The sequence below is a fragment of the Strongylocentrotus purpuratus genome, unplaced genomic scaffold (assembly GCF_000002235.5).
Source record: "Strongylocentrotus purpuratus isolate Spur 01 unplaced genomic scaffold, Spur_5.0 spur5_scaffold_7, whole genome shotgun sequence".
Classification (NCBI taxonomy): Eukaryota; Metazoa; Echinodermata; class Echinoidea; order Camarodonta; family Strongylocentrotidae; genus Strongylocentrotus; species Strongylocentrotus purpuratus.
This window is the reverse complement of record NW_022145613.1, coordinates 23556643-23583143: the sequence shown is the minus strand read 5'-3', so window position 1 is coordinate 23583143 and position 26501 is coordinate 23556643. Positions and strand designations below refer to the sequence as shown.

The 26501-nt window shown below is 39.0% G+C and overlaps 1 protein-coding gene and 1 long non-coding RNA gene across 2 annotated transcripts; both read left to right on the top strand.

Annotated features, from left to right (window-relative positions):
* Nucleotides 1-13137: 13137 nt before the first annotated feature.
* On the top strand, nt 13138-15155 carry LOC105437499. The gene is made up of 3 exons (XR_004062138.1): nt 13138-13203; nt 13780-13897; nt 14508-15155. It is a non-coding gene; the product is annotated as an uncharacterized LOC105437499 (long non-coding RNA).
* A 6150-nt stretch (nt 15156-21305) lies between these two features.
* LOC105437498 (leucine-rich repeat-containing protein 15) lies at nt 21306-26200 on the top strand. The gene is made up of 3 exons (XM_011664145.2): nt 21306-21426; nt 23344-23738; nt 25073-26200. Exons 2-3 carry the CDS (start codon nt 23463-23465, stop codon nt 25904-25906), a joined length of 1110 nt encoding a protein of 369 aa, XP_011662447.2. The 5' UTR covers nt 21306-21426; nt 23344-23462; the 3' UTR covers nt 25907-26200.
* The last annotated feature ends 301 nt before the right edge of the window (nt 26201-26501 follow it).

The window sequence follows — 26501 nt, the reverse complement described above, 5'->3', positions numbered from 1 at the left end:
GATCGCCTCGCAGTGCGTGATGCTCATTCCAAAGAGATTGGGAGCGACAGTGAGCTTGACATAATTCGATGAAAAGGCCAATAAAATGTGTCATTCCCACTTCAAATTTGCTCTGCTTGCTGGTTACACTGTTCAACCATAAAGAATCAAAAGGCCGTTCATATTTATCTTTTGGTGGAGATATTGATAGCATTTGCATTCTGCTCTTTGTACAAAGTATTACAGATTTTAATCTTCAAGTTTTTGCAATGTATTCCTCTAGCAATTAAGGGCTAACATTATTGCAGTGTTATTATATCTCATTTTTTTTGGGGGGGGGGGGGCAAAAAGGGCGTCATATTTCAATAATTTGTTTGTTTGTTTGTTTGTATTTTGCAACCAGGAGGGCGTTAAAACTCCACGATGTCCAGACTATTTGGGATTTAAAGAAACCATTCCCAACTCCTACTTGCATGTTGCTGTTGTTGTAGTTATCTGCATAATAATTGTTATATAGAATGTGCAATATTATGGAGTCCTTCTTAATTCTTTTATGTGAATACAAAAGTGGAAAGATTGTATTTTAATCACCGTTGCCCGTTACCAGAACTGAACATGAAACTTTAACTGCTTTTTTTTTTCTCTCTCTTTCTCTCTCTCTCTCTCTCTCTCTCTCTCTCTCTTTCTCTCCCTTTCCTCTTACATTATACACGCCATGTACCTAGACACGCATGATCATTCCAAAACAAGTAGCTGGAACATAATTTGGCAAGGCGTTGCTATGTTTTAGACAAACATTGTACACGAAGATTAAACTAATCAACTATATTTGTTGGCACGAAAATGCTAGCCTATATCAGCTTCAACTCAATTGACAAATGAATTGTATTTGCTTTCTATTTCTCTCTCCTCTTTTTTCCTCTAACTTTCATTTCTCTCTCTCTCTATATAAATTTCATTCTCTCTCTTACTCCGCTCTCTCTAATATCTTTATCTTTCAATCAATCTCTCTTTTCCAATTCTCTCTCTCTCTCTCTCTCTCTCTCTCTATTTCTCTCTCACACACACACACACACACACACATGCATACACGCACACACCCACACACTTTCCCTTCCTTTCTCTCTTTCTATGTGTTCTTTCTATCTCTCCTTTCTCTCGTAATCAATTACTCTTATCTAATCCTGATGTTCATGCAGGCTATCTGACTAGATGTCACCGAGCACGCATACCATGTCACCTATAATCAAACCTGACGCGTTACCCAATAAGATAATTCGGGCCAAAATGGGGCGGGAGAATTCATAATAATCCTTTAATTTGTCGCCTGCCTTTTCCATTCGCCTGAAAATTGAAGCCATATTAATGTGGTATATGGAACTCGAATCTCGTTTGTAACACGGAGTCATTATCTCTCCTCTCTTTCAATTCAATCTAAAGCTTTGAATGTCATTTTTGTTATCCAATAATTATTCACAGTGGACTATATTAAATGCAGTATATTGCAGTCTGGATTTATTATTGTATTAATACAATTCGGAAATGCCCCGCTTTGTTTTGTTCGATCAAATAACACATAATTCAACTTGCATAGAAACTGATATCTATCTCATTTGCAACTTTTGCTATCTTCGAAGTTTTATTTAAAACATATACGATTTGTAAATGGTTGGTTATTAAACAGGGGTGGACGCGTGATCAGGTAAAACCCAATGTCGTGCTTTAATAATTTATAAGCGCCCCTCATTAAAATGTGCTCTCTAAATGTGCCCCCGTAGCAGGTGCGAAAAAGGCACCTGAAAAAGGTGTAACTTGTATTAGCAGGAGTAGTAGTAGTAGTAGTAGTTGTCAGGCGCGCCGGAAGCAGTTTGGGATTGGGGGGGCAAACATTCCAGGGGGCTCACATTCCAGGGGCAGTGACGTAATGAGAAAAATAAAGTTCGGAAGGGGGGGGGGCAGACGAAAAATCTGCATCACCACCAGTCTTACACGTTACATGCAGGTCCCGCGGAACGTTTTTCAAAGTGGAGTATTATCGATCAGGTAGAGGGTAAATTGGCGTGGGGTCCAGAGCATGAGCCTCGGCAGGGGATCAACGGGCTGAGCCCCCGGAAGCTTAGGCTTTTTAGCTATTTAATTACGGTTAGATGATCATCCAGGGGCCCTCTGTAAGGCAATTGACGTGTTCCAAGGGGGGGGGAGAGCCCCGGAAGCTCAGGGGTTTTAGGTATTTAATTACGGTCAGATGAGCATCCAGGGGCCGTCTTAGTGCCCTTGGTGTGGTCCAGGGGGCAGAGCCCCCGGAAGCTCAGGGGTTTTAGGTATTTAATTACGGTCATATGAGCATCCAGGGGCCCGCCTTAGGGCCCTTGGTGGGGTCCAGGGGGCAGAGCCCCCGGAAGCGCAGGGGTTTTAGGCATTTAATTACGGTCAGATGAGCATCAAGGGACCCGCCTTAGGGCCCTTGGTGGGGTCCAGGGGGCACAGCCCCCGGAAGCGCAGGGGTTTTAGGTATTTAAATACGGTCAGATGAGCATCCAGGGGCCCGCCTTAGAGCCCTTGTTGGGGTCCAGGGGGCAGAGCCCCCGGAAGCGCAGGGGTTTTAGGCATTTAATTACGGTCAGATGAGCATCCAGGGACCCGCCTTAGGGCCCTTGGTGGGGTCCAGGGGGCAGAGCCCCCGGAAGCGCAGGGGTTTTAGGTATTTAAATACGGTCAGATGAGCATTCAGGGGCCCGCCTTAGAGCCCTTGTTGGGGTCCAGGGGGCAGAGCCCCTGGAATCTTGGGGGTTTTAGGTATTTATTTACGGTCAGATGAGCATCCAGGGGCCCGCCTTAGGGCCCTTGGTGGGGTCCTGGGGGCAGAGCCCCCGGGAGCGCAGTGGTTTTAGGTATTTAATTACGGTCAGTTGAGCATCCAGGGGCCCGCCTTAGGGCCCTTGGTGGGGTTCGGGGGCGGAGCCCCTGTAAGCTCTGGGGTTTTAAGCATTTAATTACGGTCAGATGAGCATATTTTATACCTTATTTGTGACATTGGCAGGTCACTTATTTTTTTCTTCGTCTTTCTTTCTTTTTCTCTTTAACATACTTTTTCAAAAAGGAGGGGGGGTGGAGGGGGGCTCGAGCCCAGCCACTTTGCAGACCAAGACCTAAAGGCTTCTAAATAAGCGTATTTCGCCTGACTGTAATTTGGGAATTTCTTTTTTTCCAACAAACGCATAAAAAGGTATGAATTACAAAAAAAATGGAGAAAAATTCCCGGTAAATCATGTCACAACATCAACATTTGCAAATCACTTGTTTCGAATAAAAAATACATCACCCCCCCCCCCCCCCCATCAGTACGCCAGCGTTCAGGGGCTCATGTCTTCTCATCTTTTATAACAAAAAAACGGACACGCTTTCCCATTCTCGCACAATATGTCCACGATATGCGCGTATCGCTATTATATAGAGACCTCCATTGATAAATCCCGTATAGGTGGCATGCGCAATGTTTATGAAATTTAATTCCTGTTAACTTTCCTTTTTCTTTGAATGGAATTGTATATGTGATTTAATTCAGGTTTTATTATTGTTACGTTCTTTTTGATTAAAAATACAAACCATGTTTACTCCTTTACTGTTTTTTTTTTTTTTTTAAGGGGGGGGGGGCGTTTAGGGGGGGCAAAAATGCGTTTTGCCCCCCCACTTTTTGACTGGGGGGCAACTGCCCCCCCTGCCCCCCCACTTCCGGCGCCTATGGTAGTTGTTGTTGTTGTAGTAGTAGTAGTAGTTGTGGTGGCATTAAGCCTCGGTCACAAATGCCTTTACGAACTGCTACGAACGCAGTACGAACGTTTTTCAGACAATGGAAATTCGGGAAGACAATGGAAAAACAGGGAGATTCGTACGAAATTATCGTTCATACGAACCTTTGTGACCGTAATAGTAGTTGTATTAGTAGTAATAGTTGGGCGGTGGTGGCGGTGGTGGCGGTGGTGGCGGTGGTAGTTGTAGTAATAGTAGTATTAATAGTAGTAATGTTGTTGGTGTTAGTTGTCAGAAATAATTTTGATTTGTGACCCTTCCTCTGCAAAAGACCCCTGGATTCGCAACTTAAGATCAAGCATAGCGATGATAACATGGTATACTACTAACTACTGCCCCATGATGCATTGTCAGAAGTCTGCAACACGTTGGGTAAACGATCGCTTACTATACCTTCTATACTGTGACATGTTAAAATGATGCTTGCCTTTTAAAGATGTTGGCGGACCTACAAAGTCATGTCAACGCATCAATTAAACCCTTTTAGGCCCATCAATTTCGATTCCACTAAAATAATACTACCCACGTTATTTCCATAAAAGTTACATTAGCCCCATGAATTACCTGTAATTTAAGCTCTTTAGATCTCCCCCTTTTTATAGAGATTATGGCATGGTTCGTAAAATGTCCGTTACCCATAGAAACGCTGAAGATGGTATTAATTAGATGCGGCACTAATTATCGTCCCTTGCCTTTTTATCACCGCACTGTTTGTGTCCATTATGCGGGTAAGCTATTGATGGATAGTACAGCTATTGTCTTCGGTAGATATGAACTGTATGATTCGCCAAGCGAAATTAAGAAGTATAACGTTCCTCAACGAGCTCCACGTCCAGTTATTCTTTGCAAAGACCACGCATTTCTTAACGTGAATCTCATACAATTTTCGACATTCAAATTGCCATGATTAAATAGTAATTACATTAATCTATTTTGTGTTTAATGATTGTTAATCGTATTTTATATTATTGGTAGAAAATACTTTTTAAAAGGTTCTCTTTTACGTTCCACCTACTAATACCAGATGTGTTTTTTAGGGGAAAATATGTAGAAATGTCCTTAATTGTAAGGACTCTCGGAAATGGCCAATACGAACGAGTGTAAAATTGAATATTGGCTTTATTGATGGATTACGAGAAACATATTTTAATACTTGTTTTTTTCTGGTTTGAAGGGTGTGCCTTGGTATGTGTGGGTGTGTGTGTATATGTTGGTGTGCGTGTGCGTGGATGTGTACGTGTGGATGTGTATGATGTGGGTATGTGTATGTATGGGTGTTTATGTGTGGGTGAGCGTGTGGGTGTGTATGCTGTGGTGTGTGTGCGTGTGTATGTTGTGTGTGTTGTGTGCGTGTGTGGTATGATGACTGGTCGCATGAAGTCCCGCCAACGAACATAACAGACCTTGGGGGGTGCTCGTTACCAATAAAGATGATGTGACAACATGGAGGGGATGGGTAAGATGCGGGGTTGTACTTGATAAGGAGGGGTTGCTATGGCGACACATCAACTAGAGTCACAGACACCTCTCAGTTAATTCCTTCCCGGGCAACTTGAGAGCTCCTCGTTAGCATGAAAAACAGACAATTACCACAGGCGATAATCACTCCCTTCCTGAATGACAGTCATGTGCCTGGTATGATTGGCTGGAATGGGTGTCTCCGCATCTTGCTCCTGCATCGGGGTCTTTAAATTACTAAGAACGAGTCCGACAGGCAAGGAGAGAGGGAGAGAGAGAGAGAGAGAGAGAGAGAGAGAGAAAGAGAGACAGGGAGAGAGAGAGAGTTCACACATTCTAGTTCAGGCATCTTTAATCATGGTAATGTTCGCATGTAACATGTGATGTAGGAGAAGCATTATTGTTGTGAGGTCTGTTTTTATCAACTTATTACGTTTATTCGTCCAGGGAGACATTTTGAGTGCTAAAGGACTGCTGTCGACAAAACAAGATCATATTGAGGGCCCTGTAAGGCGTAACAAACTAAAATATGGGAATATCACGTGCACATAATGTGAAGAAAACAAAACGATACGAGACACAAATTGAACAAATAAGTAAAGTATAAACGACGTAGCAATATAAGTTTTGGGCAGACCGTATGCCAACAAAATAATGATTGGAACTTTGATTCAGTCATTATTGAGAAGGTGCGTAGTGGAAGAGAAATGGCGTTTTTTCCATGAGGTCCTATGCCCGAAACCCACTCAATAGGCCTATATGCTTTGTGTAGACGGTGACCTAGATAGTTCCTAGAAGTGATCACGAGGTCTTTCACCCTCATGCTGTAACACTCTTAAGTTAAACTATTTGTTGCCTTCTTCGTACTCCCAGACCCCAGCGCCGTTTCCAAAGTCCTCTGACTGGGAGTGGGGGCGCAGGTCTCCCAAAAGCAGACCCCACCCTATAATTTACCTGGTTCATAAGACAAGATTTATGGCGGGAAATACAGTTTCAAACATTTCAGTACAGGTTATGTGAACTTGAATCCCTGAATGGAGAGGATGAAAAGACTGCGTGCGTTACCTTACCATTCGCCTTGCTCGTAGAACGTCTAGACGTCTGCATAGAGGCTCTACGTCACAATTAACTAACCCGCTTACCTCTTTGGCACAGAATTGAGATAATGCCTTCTCAGACGTCACACGGCTCAAATTTGTCGCAGAAAATTGTTGAAATATGACCATAACCAGCTGAGTAAACTCAAGCGAGCCCAGAAAGAAAAAATTGCCGGGAATCACTCTTGGGAGCAAAAAGTGCATAAAATCATACGTGAAAAGGAGTTCTATTTGTGTTCGCTGGCTTCTACCTGCCGTATTTGCTGAGAAAGTATAAACATGGAAACAGCTTTTCACAATCATGACAGACTCGTTTTTATCTCAAACGGATTGGAAGATGCATGGTGTACTTTATTAAGTGTCGTCATCATTCTTTTTTTTGCTGCTGTTTTAATCATTCAGTTTTAAATTTATCATCTAAGGGTTAACATACTTTTGCTAGCTGTCGGTTATAAACACAGTTTTTAATCAATAATTCCTATCTAATAACCCAAGGTGAGCAGCGTTTCATTTCAGAAAACCCAGCTTTCACATTTATTATCTTCTTCGTTCGTCTTCCTGCATCGTGTACGCAGGCATCCATCAAATATTGGCTGTCTTGTCTTTCGGAAATGGAGAGTAATTTGATATTTTGGCAGCCCCCACAAACGATAGGAAACTCTATGGGCCCTCCAGGTACTTGTACTGTTCTTCCAGGGTGTCTTGAAGTGTCTGGAGTAGGTCATCCTAGATGGTAAAGCTCCTCCAACCTGCCAAAGGTGTTTAGGGAAAGTCATTGGCGTAGGCGATTCTCTCTTCATTCAAAACCTGATGTCTTCCATGTCACAATGTTGTCACAAGAATGGGGTCTTGACATTATGATTGCACATTAATATGCTAAACGAGGCACCGAGGTGCGACATGGGCTCAACGCCATACATTGTCTCCCTATTCTCATTATGGCGACCCCATTTCAAGCTTCGTGTTCTTCGGTCATCTTTTAATCCTTGCTCAATGAAAACACCTCAATATATCAATATTGTTTCTATATTCCTTTGGTACTATAAGAAATAACTGTGTTTCTGTAACCCTGACAAGATTGGATTGACCATGACATTATGAGGATATTAGGATTATTTGCCCTATTCCGAGTCATTTATTCGTTCATTATAATCATGAGTTTTCATCAGTTATAGAATTTAAATAATGTTAAGCTGCGGGATAAGATAACAACTTCTCTTCGGTGGTGTTCGAGACCTTTCCATCCTAATGAAAAAATCATAGCAACAACACAAAAGAGAGGAATCACATTAATTTCACTTATACTAATTGCTTCATTTACATTTATGAATCTAAATTGAGCGGTTAAGGTGCCATTTGCAACAACGCCTCTTAAATCCAGTCAAAATGGCGAATTTTAGGGGATAACCCAAAACAAATTGCAAAATAATGTAATCCACTGCACTGATCCTAAGAAAAACCCTTCGATTTACATATTGTGGACCCAATTTGCATAATAAACAAATAAGCATCCGCCGTAAAGAAATTAAAATTCATATTTTCCCCTAAATGTGCATCTAAGTATCCAATTTAAACAAATGAAGTGTTTAATCCGATGTGTTTAAGGACAGTGAATAGATGGACACATTTCCAAAATAATTAAGGAATTTTCTAATAAGACAATCTCTAATTTGCGTGGTTTGCAAATTTTACTGCTTTCCACTATTTAGATTTTCCTAAACTTTTTGTATATCGTTAAAAGGATTTTTTCTAAGATTACTGCAGCAGTGGAATAAATTATTTTTTAATTTGTTTCGATTAATTGCTATTTGACTGGACTTATTGAATCATACTTTTTGTTAAGTAAATTAATCTCTTATGACAACAAGCTTAGCATTCTTTCCCACTTTCCCTATAGATACCATTCACTGTTCTCGTTCCTTTTCAGCATGCGATACATGCCCGAAATTTCCCCCGCGCAGGAAAATATTATCTTAAGAGTCGCCCTGGAGATCCCGCTCGTGAGCATCCGGTGTTTACCATCCAGTTCCCTGCTCTTCCAGCGTTGTTTACCCCTTGCAAATTTGTTGGCTGCCGTTTTAGGAAGGAAACTTCGCCTCGTGTTTTCTTTCTTCACGGATGATGTCTCTGGAATAAACCTGTCGAGGAATTCCTTCGAAAAGAGGAGATGTATCGAAGATATGATGATACCAGTACATCACCGGTACAGCTAATCTGGGCATCTCCTTATCGTGCTTCTTGAGGCTGTGTTGACGAGATGCCATTGGCATAAGGCCTATTGATATTATCCGCCATTGCCAGCAGAAAGAAGAGCACATTCTGAGGCGCATCGTCAGATTCTGGCAAATAATCCCAATATTTTCATGGTTACATCCAAACGTGTCAGGGTTACAAAAACGCAGTTGTTTCTTATTTTACCAAAGTTATATAGAATCAATATTAATGTATTGAGGTTTTTTAATTGAGCAAGGATTAAAAGATGACCGAAGAACACGAAGCTTGAAATGGGGTCGCCATAATGAGAATAGTGAGACAATGTATGGCGTTAAGCCCATGTTGTACCTCGGTACCAAGAAACCTCATTTGGATGGATCGTTGACGATCATCCTACTTCCTGCTATTATAATGATGTAGGCCTATTTACATTTTCAGTTTGGGCTTTGGTTATAATTATAGGGGGACCAAAGAAGAAATTCATAGATATTCCTTGCAGTTTTTCTATTATCTTTTTTAAACTATACGACTGGGTTCTAATTAATGTCATCATTATCTTCAGCAGCAGCGTGTGACAATTTCGAAACACGTCTATACCAGTCCATTGGCAATAGTCATACAGCTTGTCACAAAATCCTAAATCCATTCCTTAACCATTACATCGTCCTTGTTTTCACGAAGTGACGGTAGTGAGGAAAACCGTAACGCAAAGTGAATGCAATTTTTTTTCACTACCGTCACTTCGTGAAAACAGCGACGACATATGTCATCTTATACGCATTTTTGTTAAAAATATGTAAAGCAGAAATACATTTATTATTGTATTAGATTCATTGTCATTCCAAAAAACAATAGCGAAATGGGATGTCTGCAGAGTACGGGACATGTATGTCTTTTGTCAACAGGAGTAAATTTTCCACTTTGATTCCAATCTTTTCTGTAAGCCCAGCAGAGTGAGAACGTTGAGCAGGTATCTATCGGTTCAGGCCCTTGAGTCCTAGGGGCTCTGAGGGTTCGAGTTACCATCCCCCAAGCCTATAAAGAAAGTAGCAATGTATGAGTCACCTTGATGGTGCCGATCTAAACGACCACAAAATCTTCACTGATTTGCAAGGGGTGATCACTGATCACTGCCCCAATATAGTATCGGTTAAAGTAATTGAGTTCGTAATGATTTCGTGTATTTATTCTTGCATAATCCACCAGGACATGCCACTAAATCAGGCTATTGAGAGCAACCTCATTTTTCTTATTCTCAAGTTTACGTATTTTGTCATATAACATCATCACAGAACTTAGTGATAAAGTTGAGTTCTGGTCATGCGATTGCATTGTGAAAGAAACGTTTTGGAATCATCAAAATGATAAGAAATTTGGCCCAGTCTTCGTAAAGTTACAAGCACTGTACACAGAAAAATGTAAATGGGTCTACACGAACATGTGGCATACAAATCCGTCCCGATTGATTTGAGGTTACATGCCATATTTAGAATATTAAGGCATTTGAAGAGCCATGCTTTTCAGGGAGCATTTTTTATCTGACGTTCTTCCATACTTGCATAATTCAGTGAAAACGCACACAAATTATTTTCAACCTTCTCTTTAATTAAGTAATTATTTTAATGACACCATTCCGGATTCACAATATTATCAGCCATTACTATCATCATGATAATTATGCTGAAATGAACAGTCAATAAGCGAGAAAGCCACATTTAGTGGGAAAATTGGGTCGGTAACGGACAGTGCCGATGAGCTATTTGCGTTTCACGTCGAGAAGTAACGTAATTGTTTGCTATGCTATCGACGAATCCGACGTTCACATACACTTAGCTATACGGCAACGTCTCATGGTTCATTGATATTAGCTGCAATCGTATTTATTTCCATTGTATTTCAAGAAGCCATTTTCTGCTTTTGGAGTTCAGGATAAACTGTTTCATAGTCGTAGTTTATCGAAGTGCAGTATTTTATGTCTCATGTCAGATGACATTAAATTTACAGGAGACAGGCTCTTATATGCGCTGCAGAATAACTTTAGTAGGGAAATCGGTCCTGGTGAAAGTAAGAGAAATGCCGAACTGTATGCATTGATTTTCATTGATTCCCTTACAAATACACCTTCATCCGATTAGTTGAAACGGCACATCTTCTCACGATAAAGCACCTACAAAATACGACTGTATCCTAGGAATAGGCATGATAATATCAATCCGTGTTGACGTTCCTATCTGACTGTGCGCTTCTCTCACAGAAAGCTCTACTTTTCAAGGTTGCTATGGCAACTATTTGTTCCGTATATAATATCGTTGATTGCGTTCATTTCTCTGTTTGACCCCATATTTTCGGACGTGCCGAGTGGCGGTCTTACTTATTAAACCAAACTGTATCGTGTTCTTCTTCCTTTGTTCGAATCTATAAACAGCAGGGGAGAAGGAGGTCCAAGAAATGGAGACGCAACGGAAGATAAAGATAAAGGGGAAGCAGAAAAAGGAGGAAAGAAGTGAAGAAGAAGAAGGAGAAGAAGAAAATTAAAAAGAAGAAAAAAGAGAAAAGGAAGAGAATGAAGGGGGAAAGGGCAGACATTCCCTACCCCCTCTCTGTCTCTCTCTATCTCTCTCTCTCTCTCTCTATGTCATTCTTTCTTCTTCACTCTATCATATCCTTCAATATTTCTATCTCTCCCTCCGTCCCTATTTTTATCTCACAATTTTGGAACTGTTTTTTCCCCCACCATCCATTCCCCCTCCCCCTCCTTCCCCCTCGCATGTTTCATTCAACCCCTTTCACCCCAGACTTCACTCGTTTCATCTATTTGAAATATAGCGTGCAAAGAGGATCGCCTTCCGAAATTAATTAACTACAAATAAAAAAACGTTCATCCAGGGGCCCCCTCAAGTACGTACATCAGTCGGGCCGAGTGGGTTTGCTAATACAAAGCAGGAAAACAATTCCCACTTTACAGCGTCCTCTTTCTCTCCCCTCCTCGTTAAAATATGGATTGTTCGCTCATTACCCGCCCAAAAGGAAGAAAAATTGATCGTCTTCGTTCTGACTACTTCCAGCGATTCTAATTTAATTTAGTTGTAATTGATAAATAAAAAGGTTGAGGAGACAGGGACGTAGCCAGAGGGATGGGTGTTGGAGAGGGCTTGTGCCCCCTCCCCTTTTCTCCCTTTGGTGAAGGAAAAAAATTGTCTGTATCCCTCTGTAATATATTGTAAAAGTAATCCTTGTTCGTTCTTTTAAAAAAATTATTCTGGAATATTGTCGGCTGAATTGTCCCCCCCCCCTTAAAAAAACCTGTGGACCGACATCTTTGTATCTACACTATGATCATGAATGTTGTTAGTAGACAGTATTGCATGGTTCTATTGATTAGCTGGCTGTAGAGAGAGAACATAATGAGAAGATATATAAGGAGGGTCGACGGGAGAGTAATGAGATGAAAAAGGGGGAACGAGGTAGAGGGAGGGGATAGAAAGAGGAGGGGAGATAGAAAGGGAGACAGAGAGAGAGAGAGAGAGAGAGAGAGAGAAGGGAGATGGTGATGTTGGGTATTCCTTTAATATTTTACACGCAGCACATGTGAGTCGTGTAGACATTCATGGACTTGTCCTAACAACTCGATTAACTCGCTTATATATAATGATGTACACAAAACATAAATATTCCGCCTATCTTATGATATTTGTAGATGTTAGTAATATCTAATTCCGAATATAATCACATTAGATTACAGACGGATTCTATAACGGATAAAATCCCCCCCCCCCCATTCCCCCTTTAACAAAATACGTTGGACCAAGCAATGTGTTAAAAACTGGATATCAAGACTTTTGTTGGAAACCAAAATCAACCCCCCCCCCCCTTTTTTTTTCCAGACAATCCTAGATCTGCCTTTGCATTAATGGCTACTCAATATGACTTGAATAAACAAAGAACAACTACGGAAATGAGCCAGTGAATGCGAAATTTGATGAAATATCCACCCATCATCATTCAGCTTACTAACCATGAGGATACGATGTCTTGAAGCTCTTCAAGAAATAATTTTTTGTACATTTTCAGACAAAAATAAGTAGCGATAACATTGAAATCATCGAATTGAAAGAAATTAAATAGAACAGAATTGATTGAAGAAGTGTATTTTTTTGTTGTGTATCATAAATTGAATAAAGCACGTGCACACAAATCGAATGTTCTACAACGTAAACTTCAATAGAAATGTCATTTATTTTTGTTTATTTATTCTTCGATTGATGAAATTAATGGAAAGTGATGAAATCAAAATGTTTACTCTTCATATAAGAAAGATTTTGAAAAACAACTAAAAAAATGATGGGGGTGGGGGTGGTTCCTCCGCTTCTTAAATTGGCTAACAAGCTAGGGGGTTACCTGAACCCTTAGAGCCCCTAGGTTTTCAAAGGCCTGAACCGATAGATACCTAAACTCAACGTTCTCATTCTGCTGGGTTTACGGAAAAGATTGGAAAATGAGAATAGATGAGGTGGGGATCCCAAGGACAGATTCATTTAATTTTGATTAATTTTGTGTTCAATTCATCCTCTTTCTATTACAGGTTGACGTCACCAATTGCACAGAGCGAGCCGAAGATGGCGACACAATATTACTCACATACAACGTAAGTAAAGACGGTGTCCTATAATTTGTTTTCCTTTTTTCCTTTTTTTTTGTTGGAGGGTGGGGGGGGGGGGGGTTATTACACAATTACTGCTTATTTTCTGTTCAGAAATGTTCCTATTATTATTGTTCATACTCGGTGAACTAGAAATGGTCTATACTACATGTGCTTGGAAAATACGTATAAACCAATTATCTACAGTTGTTTAGTCAGCTTTAGTGACCTGTCATACGTATAGTAGTAAGAATTTTGTCCGTTATTTCTTTCTTTTGGTGAAAGGGCAAACAAAAATTACTGTATTAACCTTCACGAATGAAGTAATATTACTGTTACCTTGATGTCCTAAAAAAAGAAAATTTGTGTGCGCGCGCGTGTGTGTGCTTGTTTGGTATGTTTTTTTCTTTCCGTCTTTCATTCATTCCTTCATTCTACAAACGCATTTGCATAATACATCCCACTTCGTTGTTCTTCTCCAGCTTCCGAGCAAGAAGGTAATCCCTAATGAAATCATCACGACTTATTTTTCTAACCATGTCATTTTTTATTTTCTGATTTATTTTTATTTTTATTTTTTAGGGTACGTTTGAAGATGGCGTCTCGTTCGATGCAACCAAGCCGGGTGCTTCAATGAATCTGACCTTAGGCCCTCACTCATTCAGGGATTTAACCTCGGACTCTATGATGCCTGTATCGGGTAAGAAATGGCTGATGACTATCTTTCGAATGTCGGGCTCTGTAAAATTTCAAAATGTGGTGGTAAATAGATGTTTTGGAGTAAACTTTCGTGCCACATGTGCGTAGCTCATGTACGCATTTCTATGTACAGCACAGTTCATGTGATATTAATTTTGATCGAATCATTTTATTATTAATCACAGAAATAGAAAACACATGACCGGTACTCAACTTTATCTTTAACGCAGCTAACCAAATCAGCATTTGTTAAATATACTTGTTTGGTTCAGCTTATATCACTTCACATCGCAAGTATTTACAGATCTGTTATACAAGAAAAGTCGCACTTTGTCAATTCAAGAATAATATTTCCCAAAGTGAAAGCTTGATATACTTCATGGATAGCTCGTATACCCTTAAATTAAAAGAAATACAAATCAACATAATCACCCGTGTACCATGGAATGATCCGTTGCTGAATAAATAAAAACTGACCACTTAACAAATATTTGTTAATTGGTTTCACAATAATTAGGTTAGAAAGTATTTTTATCTGGTAATGCGCAGATTTGATACGAACTATAGTATACCATGCCATTCAGTGATTTTTTTTAATGATTGGTTTGCAGACAAACTCGACGGATATTTGTTCCTTATCGTCTTGGATACGGTGAAGCCGGGGCAGGCGGAGTCATCCCACCTCGAACCGACATCATCTTCCTCGTCGTAGTACTCGACATCTTCAAACCGGACTACGTGGGGTTCAATTACGAGAACACGACCGAGCTCATAGACATAGACGACTTCGACGATGAAACTGATATCGACCACGGGAAAGGGAAAGGCGACCGCGACGGCAAAGGACGAAATAATCACGTCAGGAGACGTCCTCATCGTGGAAGACCTTTCTGGTGGTACGTGCAGTTCCTGGCCATTCCCGTCCTCATCATCCTACTCATCGTCGACGCCTATTATCTGTACAAGATTTACTTTCCACACGGTCGGGTCAAGTTCTACAAAGTCAGGGACCATGAACCTAACGATATAGTCAACACTCTCTGAAATACATCCATGTTTTCTTATCTTATAGGGGGCCATGCCTGTCTTGGCTAGGCACTGATCTACAGCCTTGTACTCTATGTGCTTATCAAGAGTTGCCTCCACAGTGCATCACTCACGGTGCCGTTGTCCTGACTTTTTTTCTTGATTTAAAGTGGCTATAACTTATATCCGACGGCGCAATAGAGAGTCTGTTCAATCCTCAAGTCTGATGTCTACAGGGTCCCTTTAAAAAAACATGTGATTGTCATGTCTCTCGAAGCGTGCACCTTTGCTGCAAGTGCCATTTAACTCAAATACATTCATGCAACTATCTATCAAATTTACTAATTTTATGCGGCATCCTGATGCACGCGTGGTTCATTCATCGGACATTCCAGTCAGAAGGTTTTGAGTTCCGCATCCTTGCTTGGTGCTCATGTCCTATAAAAGGGCAGTTTTCCAATATTTGACACTCTGTAGCAAGTATTGGCACGGCATGACTGTTTAAAAATACTTACTATGCATTGTGCAATGAGAAGGACTAGAGTGAATAATTTAGGTGTGGCAGATCTCTCGCAGATCCATGTCTGCCGTTTCGGAATCTGCCTTGTATCTCCCATGCTCTTCGCCAACGGGCTTTGATCTCTTTTCGTTGGCTAAGTAAACCATGAAAGCCATCAAGTCAGCCACAAGTCCGTCAAAATAGAGATTTTTTCTTTCTTTTACAAAGCACACAAATTCTATTTGAAGAATTACTTGATAAAAAATTGGGGGAAAATTGTTGTCGTCTTGAAATTTTAGTACATTTCACGCCAGTGGCGTACGCAGGATTTTTTCAAGGGGGGGGGGGGGGTTTAAACTCGGGTCCAAAATTTCGCAACGACTCAGGAAAATTTGAAAATCGCGCCGGCCAAAAAGTCGCTCAGTGGGGGGGGGGGGGGGGGGGGGGGGGGTAAGCGGACACTTTTTTTTGGGGGGGGGGGAGTCCAAAAAAAATCGCAACGACTCAGCCAGCCGAAAAGTCGCTCAGTGGGGGGGGGGGTCCGTTGGGGGGGGGGGTAAGGTCACCTTTCTTAGGTCAGCCATGGAGGTATTTTTTTTTTTTTAATAATTAAAAAAAAAAAATCCAAAGGGGGGGGGGTTTTAGGGATTTTTTAGGGGGGTTTACACACATAAAAATACCAAAGGGGGGGGTTTAACCCCCCAAACACCCCCCCTGCGTACGCGCCTGTTTCACGCTGCATTTTTGAGAGACTTTAACCGGTAGAGAATGACTAGCTACCATCATTTGGTTTGTAAAAACTCGCCCTTTACATTTTTCTTGCTACTTTCTGACAAGTTCAGGTGGGGTAACGAAAAATAATTTTCCAATGTGTGTGTGGAGTGTGGGTGTGTGTTAAGTGTCATGACAGAGTGGATGGGTCGGTGGGTGTTTTTGTATATTTTTTAGCGTTATTTCTCGATGATTTTTTAAAAATGAAAACCTCAAAGGTAATGTCATTTTTTTGTTCCGGGCGTGTCAATGTTATCTAGGCATGAAAAAGTAATTGGATAATACTGATTTTGAAATTGAGCTTTTAAAAGCAATGCCGAAAAGGAGCACAACTGTTCGGTCGACCTGCATGGCGAAATGGAAAAAAATGCTTTCTTTTTGGATAATAATATAAAGATATTTCCTAATTATTGAATTCATCTTGTAGCTGTTGTAAAATCATTTTGCTATCATGCACTGGATATGACAATAATACCCTTTTTCAAAAATTAATGACATTACCTTGCAGGTAATTTTGTTTGTTAATAAAACATTTTTGTGAAGTATTTGACAGTTTTTGCTGTGTGTATCTCACCTTGATATTTTAGGGAATTTAAGCACATTCGTAGTTAGACCAGTTATTCTAGGGTAAGAATTAGAAAAAAGGTTTACTGCGTACTATTGCTGCAGTTGATATATCACGTTATGAGGTCATATTTGTATAACTCCTCATGCTTTTATCATGAGATTCGGTAAGTTGCTGACAGGAAGAAGGTTTCGTGCGCTTTTATACAAATTTGCATAATTTGGTTTTAACAGACGTGTATCAATCAGAAATGATTATTTACGTCTGGGGACCGTCCTTTAACGTCGCCATCCCAAAGACGTGACTCAGTATCGAACCGGGATCGCCTGAGCAAGTTTGAGGGCAAAGACAGAGAGCTGACCAAGTGAACGTGCCGCTAGACCAACTCCCACCTCCCGATAGCTGATATAAACGTTGGCTAAACATAAGGGTTAGAGGGTAACGCGATACTACAGTGTCGAAAGAAGGAAAAGAATGTGTACAAGTTGAGGTCAGATAGATCGTGCTATGTCCTGAGACGCCTGAATTTGATCTGAAAAATACACTGCATATAAATGAAAAAAATTACGATGTACACAATTCTCGTATTAATGATTCAGATTTCTTTGAAAAACTAAAAGAAAACCTTGAAACATTTTAAACTTATACTGTTGGCATAATATTTAGTCTATTGCAAATGTGACCTTTGTGCACGTGAGGAGAAGGAACAAAAGAAAGAAAGAAAGAAAAATCAGTTCAAACTCCATGCAACAAAGAAAAGAAAAACGTAATACGAAACATGCTTAAAGATACTATGTCCCTTTTGCAGCCAACATCAAATTCTGTAGAACTTTGCAGGAATTATGAATATGTCATGTATGTTCTATCTGTCAAATTTAAACGTTAGCAGTGTCCTCATATTCAAATTATGCAAGGAAACCCGTTTACTTGCTAGACTTCACTGTCAGACACTATTGAGTGACTGACTGGCTTTTTCATCTTTGGTAATGACATATATAAAATGAGCTGTAAAGGGTACATGAGCATTTGTCTACATCAATAACCCATTTCTTGTGATGGCCAAAATTTGATTGAATCTTTGCGCAGCATAAAACATACGACCATTCGGTACAATGGTCTGAAAAATCAGACTATTACTTACTGGCTCTATATCTCCTAAGTCGATTCAACAAATAGTCGTTATTTTTCCACTTAAACACATTTTCAAGCCCCCCCCCCTTTTTTTTAAGGGAAGTTCTAAATTAGTATTGTCTTTCAAATGCCGTTGGAATTTAACCTTTTCATTTTTTTGGCCTGCAAATGGGACGTAGTACCTTTAACAAGCGAAATGACAATTTATCGTAATATACGTAGAAATGTCCATGTTCACGGATAATACAATGCAATGAAAGAGAAAAGAGACGAAGAGTGAGTGAGAGACAATATTGGTGAAAATTAATACCTAAAGCAAAAAGCAAACGAATGACCATGAAGAGCAAAATATTAATCATGGCTTTGTAAATAGCAGTGAGGTTTAGATGGGTTTTTTTATCACATGATCTATCATTTACTGTAAAGCTAATCCATTTACTGGTTCTAGTTTTGAGCGTTTTTTACTCTAAATTTTGGATGAAATTGAGCGGTAGTGTGCCTAGTATGCTGATTATAAACAAGATGTGTGGTGTAAGTGTGCTTTTATACCTCTAAACTTTGAAGTTGTTGTTCTCATCAGTGTATATACTTTAGTTTGGAATATGAAATGTTTTCTATTTGTATTATATTGTACATGTCGGTAGTGTGTTTGTAATCGGTCAATGACCATTGCAATGTAATCTTGATATGTAAGAGCCAATTAGCGTAAAGATTCTAATCATACTTTCCGAAAACACCTGTGACCCTTCAACGTTTGAAATATAGGGCACAAAAAATGCAGATTATCACAAAGAGCACTTTTTCTGCTTCAAATCAATTTGGGAAATGTCGTACCCGACGTGGTCATACTTCGTCTAATACCTGTATCCTTCTTCACCAAATATTAGACATAGCATTACTAATTAGGAGAAGTAAATCTAAGTAGGATACATCAAGTGTCATAAATCATAACAGGCACTATAACAGATACAACCTGTATGCGTGGTACGTAAGTGGCGCTCTTCCATTTCTCACATCTGTGATGATTGGGCTATTCCACTAGTGTATACATTTCATTGTAATGATGACAGCAATGGAGTAATGAAGCTGACGATAGTACTAATAAGAAGAAGAAGAACAATAGAATAGAAGAATAGTTATAATCATAATAATAGTGGTTATGTCATATATATAAATCTGTCCGTATGTGTGTATATATACCCACGTACACGTAATATTTAAAAAAATCATAAAAAGATCATATTCATTGGTGCGGCATTTATAAAAAGAAGATAAGAAGATGATTCAAATTTCTTAAGTTGCCCTGTTACAAACGTTGGTTGATTTAATACGTGAATTCTTCGATGTGAAATGTCATACTGTCGAAGGTTTGTTTTTCCTGGTTAAAGGAAAATGAAACCCAACATACTTTAGCTGATAGCCTTATTAAAAATCATGAGCCAGTCAAAAATATCTTGAAATTTTCCTGTTTGATTACTTAGCAACTATTCTGACATAATTATTTCAATCAATATGGCAGCTTCCATGTGGCAAATGGCCAGCAAGGACACTGCAAACTTTAGAGAGATTGTTTCCCTTTCTAAGTAGTCAAATAGGAGTAATTTCAAGATATTTTTCACTGGCTCACAATTTCACTGACTTACAGGTTCTCTGCTAAAGTGTGTTGGATCTCATATTCCTCTAAAAATTTGTAATAAAAATCAGTCAGCAATGAATTTAGACTATAGTCTGGTTTTATTTTGTTTTTATTATTTAACATGGATGAATAAAAATCAATATCATAATACTGATTACAGATTTTCTAAATCGACGGACCGGTTCGTAATTGGCATGTTATCAAGTAACTCGTGAAATAACCACTAAATTTGAAACGTGAATAATTCACATCTGAACATTTCAGGACAACCATTCTCAATAGAGTGATCTTGGTCTACCCTCCCCATCCCTTCCATTAAAAAAAAATAACAATTGTTTTTTTTTTTTAATCGCTTTTCATATCTGTTGCGCACGATGCGTCATTTTGATTGCGTCAATACCGTCCTGCGCTAATTATCCCTGTGAACAAATGACGCTCCAGGTGCAACGGGTATAGTGATCACCATATGAATACTAATATTAAATCAGGGTAGTTCGTTCACAGATTTCCAAGCAGAACAAGATACATGCAGTTCAAGGACTTTGATCTCAAGCAAACATACAGCCAGGGAAAAAATACTTTAAAATTTTCGGGGGCTACTTTTCAAGCTTGCTTGCATGAAATTAACACTCTTTAATTTGTTTTGCATTGAACTTTTGGGGGGCTCTTTTATGACTTTCAGTGGCTCTTTTTGTCATTTCGGAGGCTAATTCGCCCCTAGCCCCTGTGTATTTTTTTCACTGATATAGCAATGATCCATATGCATAGTTGAGACGAACCATTTATACGTGTCAGGACACTGAATTAGGCCCCCCCCCCCTTCCCCCCCCCCCCCCAAAAAAAAAAAAAAAAATGTTGTATTGCCCTTTAGGTGCAAAAACATGGGCCGGTCGGTCGGAAGTCTTTTTACTTTTTTTATTTGTTTTTTTTCGTCATCGGGCTGAAATATCGCAGTTTTGAATGCGTTCATTTTCTAAAAAAAATATACAAAGAGAAGAACCCTGTAGGATGCGAAAGTTCATATATATAATTGAACGAGCAAGTGTGCGCTTGTAAAATGGCAACTGGCTGGATTGCTCCCCAGGGAGTGGAACATGTACATACATTGTGTGCGGGTAAGCCTGAATCCGATGACCGGGTTTATAATATATCTGTAAAGCGCTTAGGCAAATAGTTGGATCGATGTTTTGAGCGCTACATAAACACGGAATATTATTATTATTATTATTAACTACAAAGGATGTAAGAGGGATTGAAAAGAGAGAGAGAGAGAGAGAGAGAGAAAGAGAGAGAGATTTGGAAAGAAATATACAAAGAGAGGAACTGCAAAGGAAAATAAAAGGGAGAGAGAGAAAGAGAGAGAGTGTGTTGGAAAGAAATATACAAAGAGAGGAACTTCAAAGAAAGGGGAAAAAGAGGAATTGAGAAAAAAAGATAAAGTAGAGAGAGAGAGTTTTGGAAAGGAATATAAAAAAAGACAAAAACTACAAAGGAAAATAAGAGGGAGAGGGGAGAGAGAGCGAGAGAGAGAGAGAGAGGGAACTTAAATAAGGAGAAATATTTCGACAGAATTATCAAAGAAATAATTAGACTTTGTAAAATTCACAAGTGTTCTAAATTTCATAATTTTTGTTTTTAATACCAGCATAATGGCGAACTAGCAGTGCATGCTCACCAATGAACGTAAATGGCGGTATGCCAGTTGAGATCGCCATGACGTGATTAGCACGCGAACATATAGCATCCCACATCACACCATCAGAACATCCCTGTGTCGCACTGCATGCATTTCATCTATATGCAGCACATTTCAAGCGCCTCTAACACAAACACTGACCACAAGTAGTCAGAGCCTTTGTAATGCAGCAGAGAAGCACATGTGGAACCCAAGCTGTAGGTCTGGTAAGATATTTGCTAATATTTCGTTATTTTTACCTCCGATTTTTAATTTTCGTAGGCAATTAGGAGTAGTCTAGATGTGGCATAAAAATTCATCGAGGCCACTGTCCAATATTGGTCGGGTGTGTATGAAGATGTGATTTCGGACACATTTTAGGATGTGGTATTAATATCATAAAAATATTACCATGACCAAGCCCTTAAAGGTACTATGTTGGATTCACCTGAACGTTTTGTTTACTTTATCACGCTACAGCGGTTCAGTGAGCAGAGTGGTTGGACTGCTCCATTACAGTAAATATGGGTGTTTGGTGTAATTACTACTGAATGCCCGATCCCTCGCCTCATCTAGCACACACGTTCATGTGTCCTGGGTGTATATTGTATTCATACATTGCACATGTTTACAGGCTCGCAATCACTTCACTCACAAACATTACAAGCCCAAATTTACACGTCAATACACGTACAGTACAGCATGCACCCACAGTCATAATTCCTGCATTGTGTCATTGAAGTGTAAGTAGGTACACATATTGCAATCGACAGTACGGTACGTGAGAATGGAAACATGATTGACTGCGGAGCATGGCGAAGAAAAAGCTCTATTTTGTTCCTTTGTATAACTCTTATTCATAAGCAATACTTGACTTAATGAAACTTAAAACATTATTGAATCTAGGATTCACATAATGCTCAAAATTAAAGAAATCAGACACTTTTCCAATGATTTCGGTCTTCCCTATTGGCTTATAGTTATCGCAAGTTACTGTCGTCTCCTTGCGCGGGATTGAAGGGCTATATGCTGCTACCCCTCACACCAATAATGGAATCTCCCATTACGTCATTGCTAGTTTTCGATTTATCAGAGCTTTTCGTCAATTGGTGAAAACTATGGAAACAAAAAGGCAGAGAGGTTATTGGACCAATGACAATGATTTTGACATCAGCTTTTAGCTTAACATTAATGTCTCCAGATCTGCTCGCCCTAATTATTCAGATGTTATAGCCGTTTGAGCATGACCGTGCACATTTTTCAACACAAAATTTGGGCATCTGCCATAGACTTCTGTCTTAGAGAATGAATGCGTAACAACATTTAAGAACAAAAGGCAGAGGGGTTAAAAGCCCGTTAAAAGGTCCCCAGAAATAATTTCTACTCCACAAAATAGCAGAAATTCTCCCCTTTCAAATGCAACTCGCTCCATTTATAACGTTAATTGTAACTAATTGATGCAACAATGTCATATTTCGTAGTAGTAATACTTGTACGTGTTTCAGCGACGTGAGGCATAATGCATGGTCGTACAGAGGATTTATTTTATGTTGGGGGCCGGGGTAAAATGCAAGGAATTATTGAAAATGTATTGCATTTTCTTTGGGTTTTTTTTAATTTGTGGGAACTGCCCCCTACCCTAGCCCCGCTGCGTACAGTCATGGTTCAGAGGCCAAGCAATGGCCTCGTAACTGTGAGGCCCCAGGATCAAAACCGTGTCGATGTGCTATATTAATGCCTTTTTGAGGGGCATTAATCCTCATTACTGTCATTTATGAATTGAGGGCGTAGGTCTTCCAGTTAATAATCAGTCACGCAAAACAAAACACTGGCAAATTATTATTCAATAAAATCTGAGAAAGTATACTATTATCTAGATCTATTAGGAATAAATCATTGTCAAAATAATTCCATAAATTGGGGTAAAAAAAAAATCCAACTATATGATCGACAGTGTATTATTAAATTATACAGATGATTTATTTACACTTACAATTTATTGGGCTGGGAGCTATATGTACTTGGTGTAAAACACAGAATTATTTCATTTGAAGATACAGAGTTGTAAAAGATGTTGTATGCTATATGCATCTATATTTGTTCGACTTGATAATTTATTGTTTTTATATGTTTATTAAATTTAGGTTAAACCACTGGCTACCAGACATGTGCATGGTCTCAACTTGATGGACAGTCACCCTTTTGGTTTATTTCATAGTAGAGGTCGGGACTCCTAATATAAACCAACGTTCTATGCCCAATCATGACTCCGTTTGTGATTCTATCGTTGTTGCTTGTGCTATTTCACTCGGCTGTAGCTCAGCAGAATTCGACAGCCTGTGACGTGCAATGTTCCTACGAAGAAGACTTGCAGGAGACCAACTGTGATTCGAGACAATTCGAATCCATACCTATCGAATGTAGTCAATCTACATATTTGTCACTTCGTTATAATCAGATCGCTGAAATCGAACCTGGAATATTCAGAGATTTCCTTCATTTGGAGAGACTCATTCTGTCTCATAACAACATTTATCAAGTAAGTATATAACTGCAAAAGACACTGAGTAATACAGAATAGCGAGAACAAAATTGCAAAATTAACAGACTATTAAAGGATATGAGCATAGTTCAGTGCAAATTTTATAGCATATTTTTATTGATACAATCAAGTTTGGGTTGTCTGCAATGCTCAAAATTAATATTTTGAGAAAAGCAAGCAATAATAGACAATCTTGCAATTTGATGATACATTTTCTATAACAAATGTGGACGGTTTCTCTGAAAAATCAGAAATTCAAATATAAAGATTTACAAAATATTAATTCCATGTTGTGATCAAAAGGAGGCCATTGCAAGTATTGTTTAAAGGTAATACAACGTTTCGGTATGGGGTTATGAATTTGGTTCAAATGAACATAATTGGAAACATAGCGAGCCTACAATATTAAATGATCGTTGTCGCGGTTGAAATCGAGGCTAAAGTTATGAAATTGTAAATAATAAACTTGTTATGTTGTATAGCTCCCTCTCAAGGTCAAGATATTAATTACACTATAAAACAATGTTTCTTGACTGAAAACGACCGATTAGATATTTCCGCTCGGTAATTATATATCTCAACTACATATTCTGATATTTTTAGGGTCGCAGCTACCATTGTACGGCCGTAGGCGCTATTTGAAATTCATCAAAATTTACCGGAGCACCGGTAAATTGTTATATCTTATTTTTCTCAAAAGCAGAAGTGTTTTAAGGGCTAACTTTTCTAGTGCTTATAAGACATCCACAAAGGCATCCAAGGATATCAAAATTATAACGAATCACTATCCACCCAATTTTCAAAATTTCCCCAAACTTTGTATTACCTTTATGATTAAAGTATGTAAGATTTTGTTTTAGAAATGTAAAAAATAAAAAGGAAAAAACGTCCCTGAAGGTTTCCCAAAAATTATAAAAACTATCCATTCTCAATAAGAATTCTACTCATGGTAATTATCATAACTGTAGATGAAAAATTTAAAATAAATTTTATTTTGATTTCTATAGTCGTTTGGATTTTTGTTACATCTAACATTAACAAAAACCATAAACATGTTTATGTTTACTGTTAATGTAATGTTAAATCTCTATACAACAAGATAAGCATAAGACTAAAGAAATACCAATGGCAAGCAATTTGTGACATTAAAGATCAAACGGCATCATTAAACTAGTTCGTGAAAGGTCTGAGACATTAAAGAGAATAATTAAACAAGGAAATTCGACACATTTAAGTATTTTATAATTTCACATACCTTGTCATGACCTTGCTATGACATGTCATTGCAATACTATTAGTAGTATGTCTTGTGTTTCTCTTATTTTTTTTAGATTAATGCAAACACATTCAATGGTGCATATCAACTAGAAGTCATCGACTTGACCTACAACCATATACATACCTTCAATCGGGATGCACTAAATGGCACAGAGAACCTTCTTTCCATCGACCTAGGAAAGAATAACCTCAGTTCCATAGAGGGGGGGAATTTTCAACTAGCACTGAACCTAAAGATCATCGACCTCTCCTCGAACCACCTGACTTATCTCAGTCCTGCTGTATTCCAAGATTTAAAGAGTATTAAAAATATATTTCTTAACAATAACAAACTTGTTGATCTGCCTGAAAACATCTTCAAAGACCAGTCATCCTTGATCTACTTAGACCTAGCCAACAATTTTTTATCCAGCCTACCACGTGATATATTCAAAAATTTGGTACAAATAAATATACTTGATCTTGATGCAAACAGATTAACGGCTATTACTTTCACTCTCCCAACTATTTTATCTTTAAAGTTGCGTGACAATGAACTAAAACATCTCGGTAATGCTTCGATTGAAAACTGGACCGGCCGTGTTGGGAATCTATATCTAGAAGGCAACCCGTGGGCATGTAATTGTTCTTTTGAGCCTTTTCGTTCGTTCAGGTTCAGAGTGTCACCATACTGCGACATACGTGATAATCCGGTCTGTGCCAGTCCTCTGGTCCTTGTTAATCAGTCATTAAAAAATGTCAATCAGACATGTCCTCTTCAAAACATCAGTTCGACAACCGAAGTTACTAATGTAGGTGGAAGAAATGGCCATATCAGTGAACATTCGCGCTATTCCTTCTTTGCTTTGGTATTGCCTCTAGGCATAGTATTCTACTACTTATGGTGATTATCTACAGAGGATGTAGGCATGGCCCAACTATTTAACATTCGTACAATAATCAAATCACAGTTAAAGGACATTCGACAAAAAGGCCCTGTGATAGGACTCCAAGTAAGTGTCCCTTTATTAAACCCACCAGCCCCTCCGAGCAAAAACATTGGTAAAAGTGGAGATGGAATTGAATTAGAAATAAATGGGTGTAGGAGAAATCTGTGTGATGATTTTGGTTCCATCCCAGTTGACACGAAGTCAGGAAGCCACCCGTGTCTCAACTCCTCTAATGCCTCGTATTGACGCCATTTACATAACATATGTTTTAAAAAGTCCAGAGTATTTGTTCATTTGTTGTCCCATTTAGGCAACAAAAAAATCATTTGGTTGTCCTCGATTACTTTTCTGGAGTAGGAGCGGGCGGGCGGATTTTTTTTTGTGTGTGTGTGTGGGGGGGGGGGGGGTCTTTTTTGTTGGTCTTTCTTTAGTTATTTTTTTTCCATTCTCTTGATGAAAGAATAGCACGCATGTCTTGAACTTGCCCAAGTAGTAAGTCACAATGTAAAGGAGTAAGGGGCTTAATGAGCCCGAACGTACTTTATTACTAGAA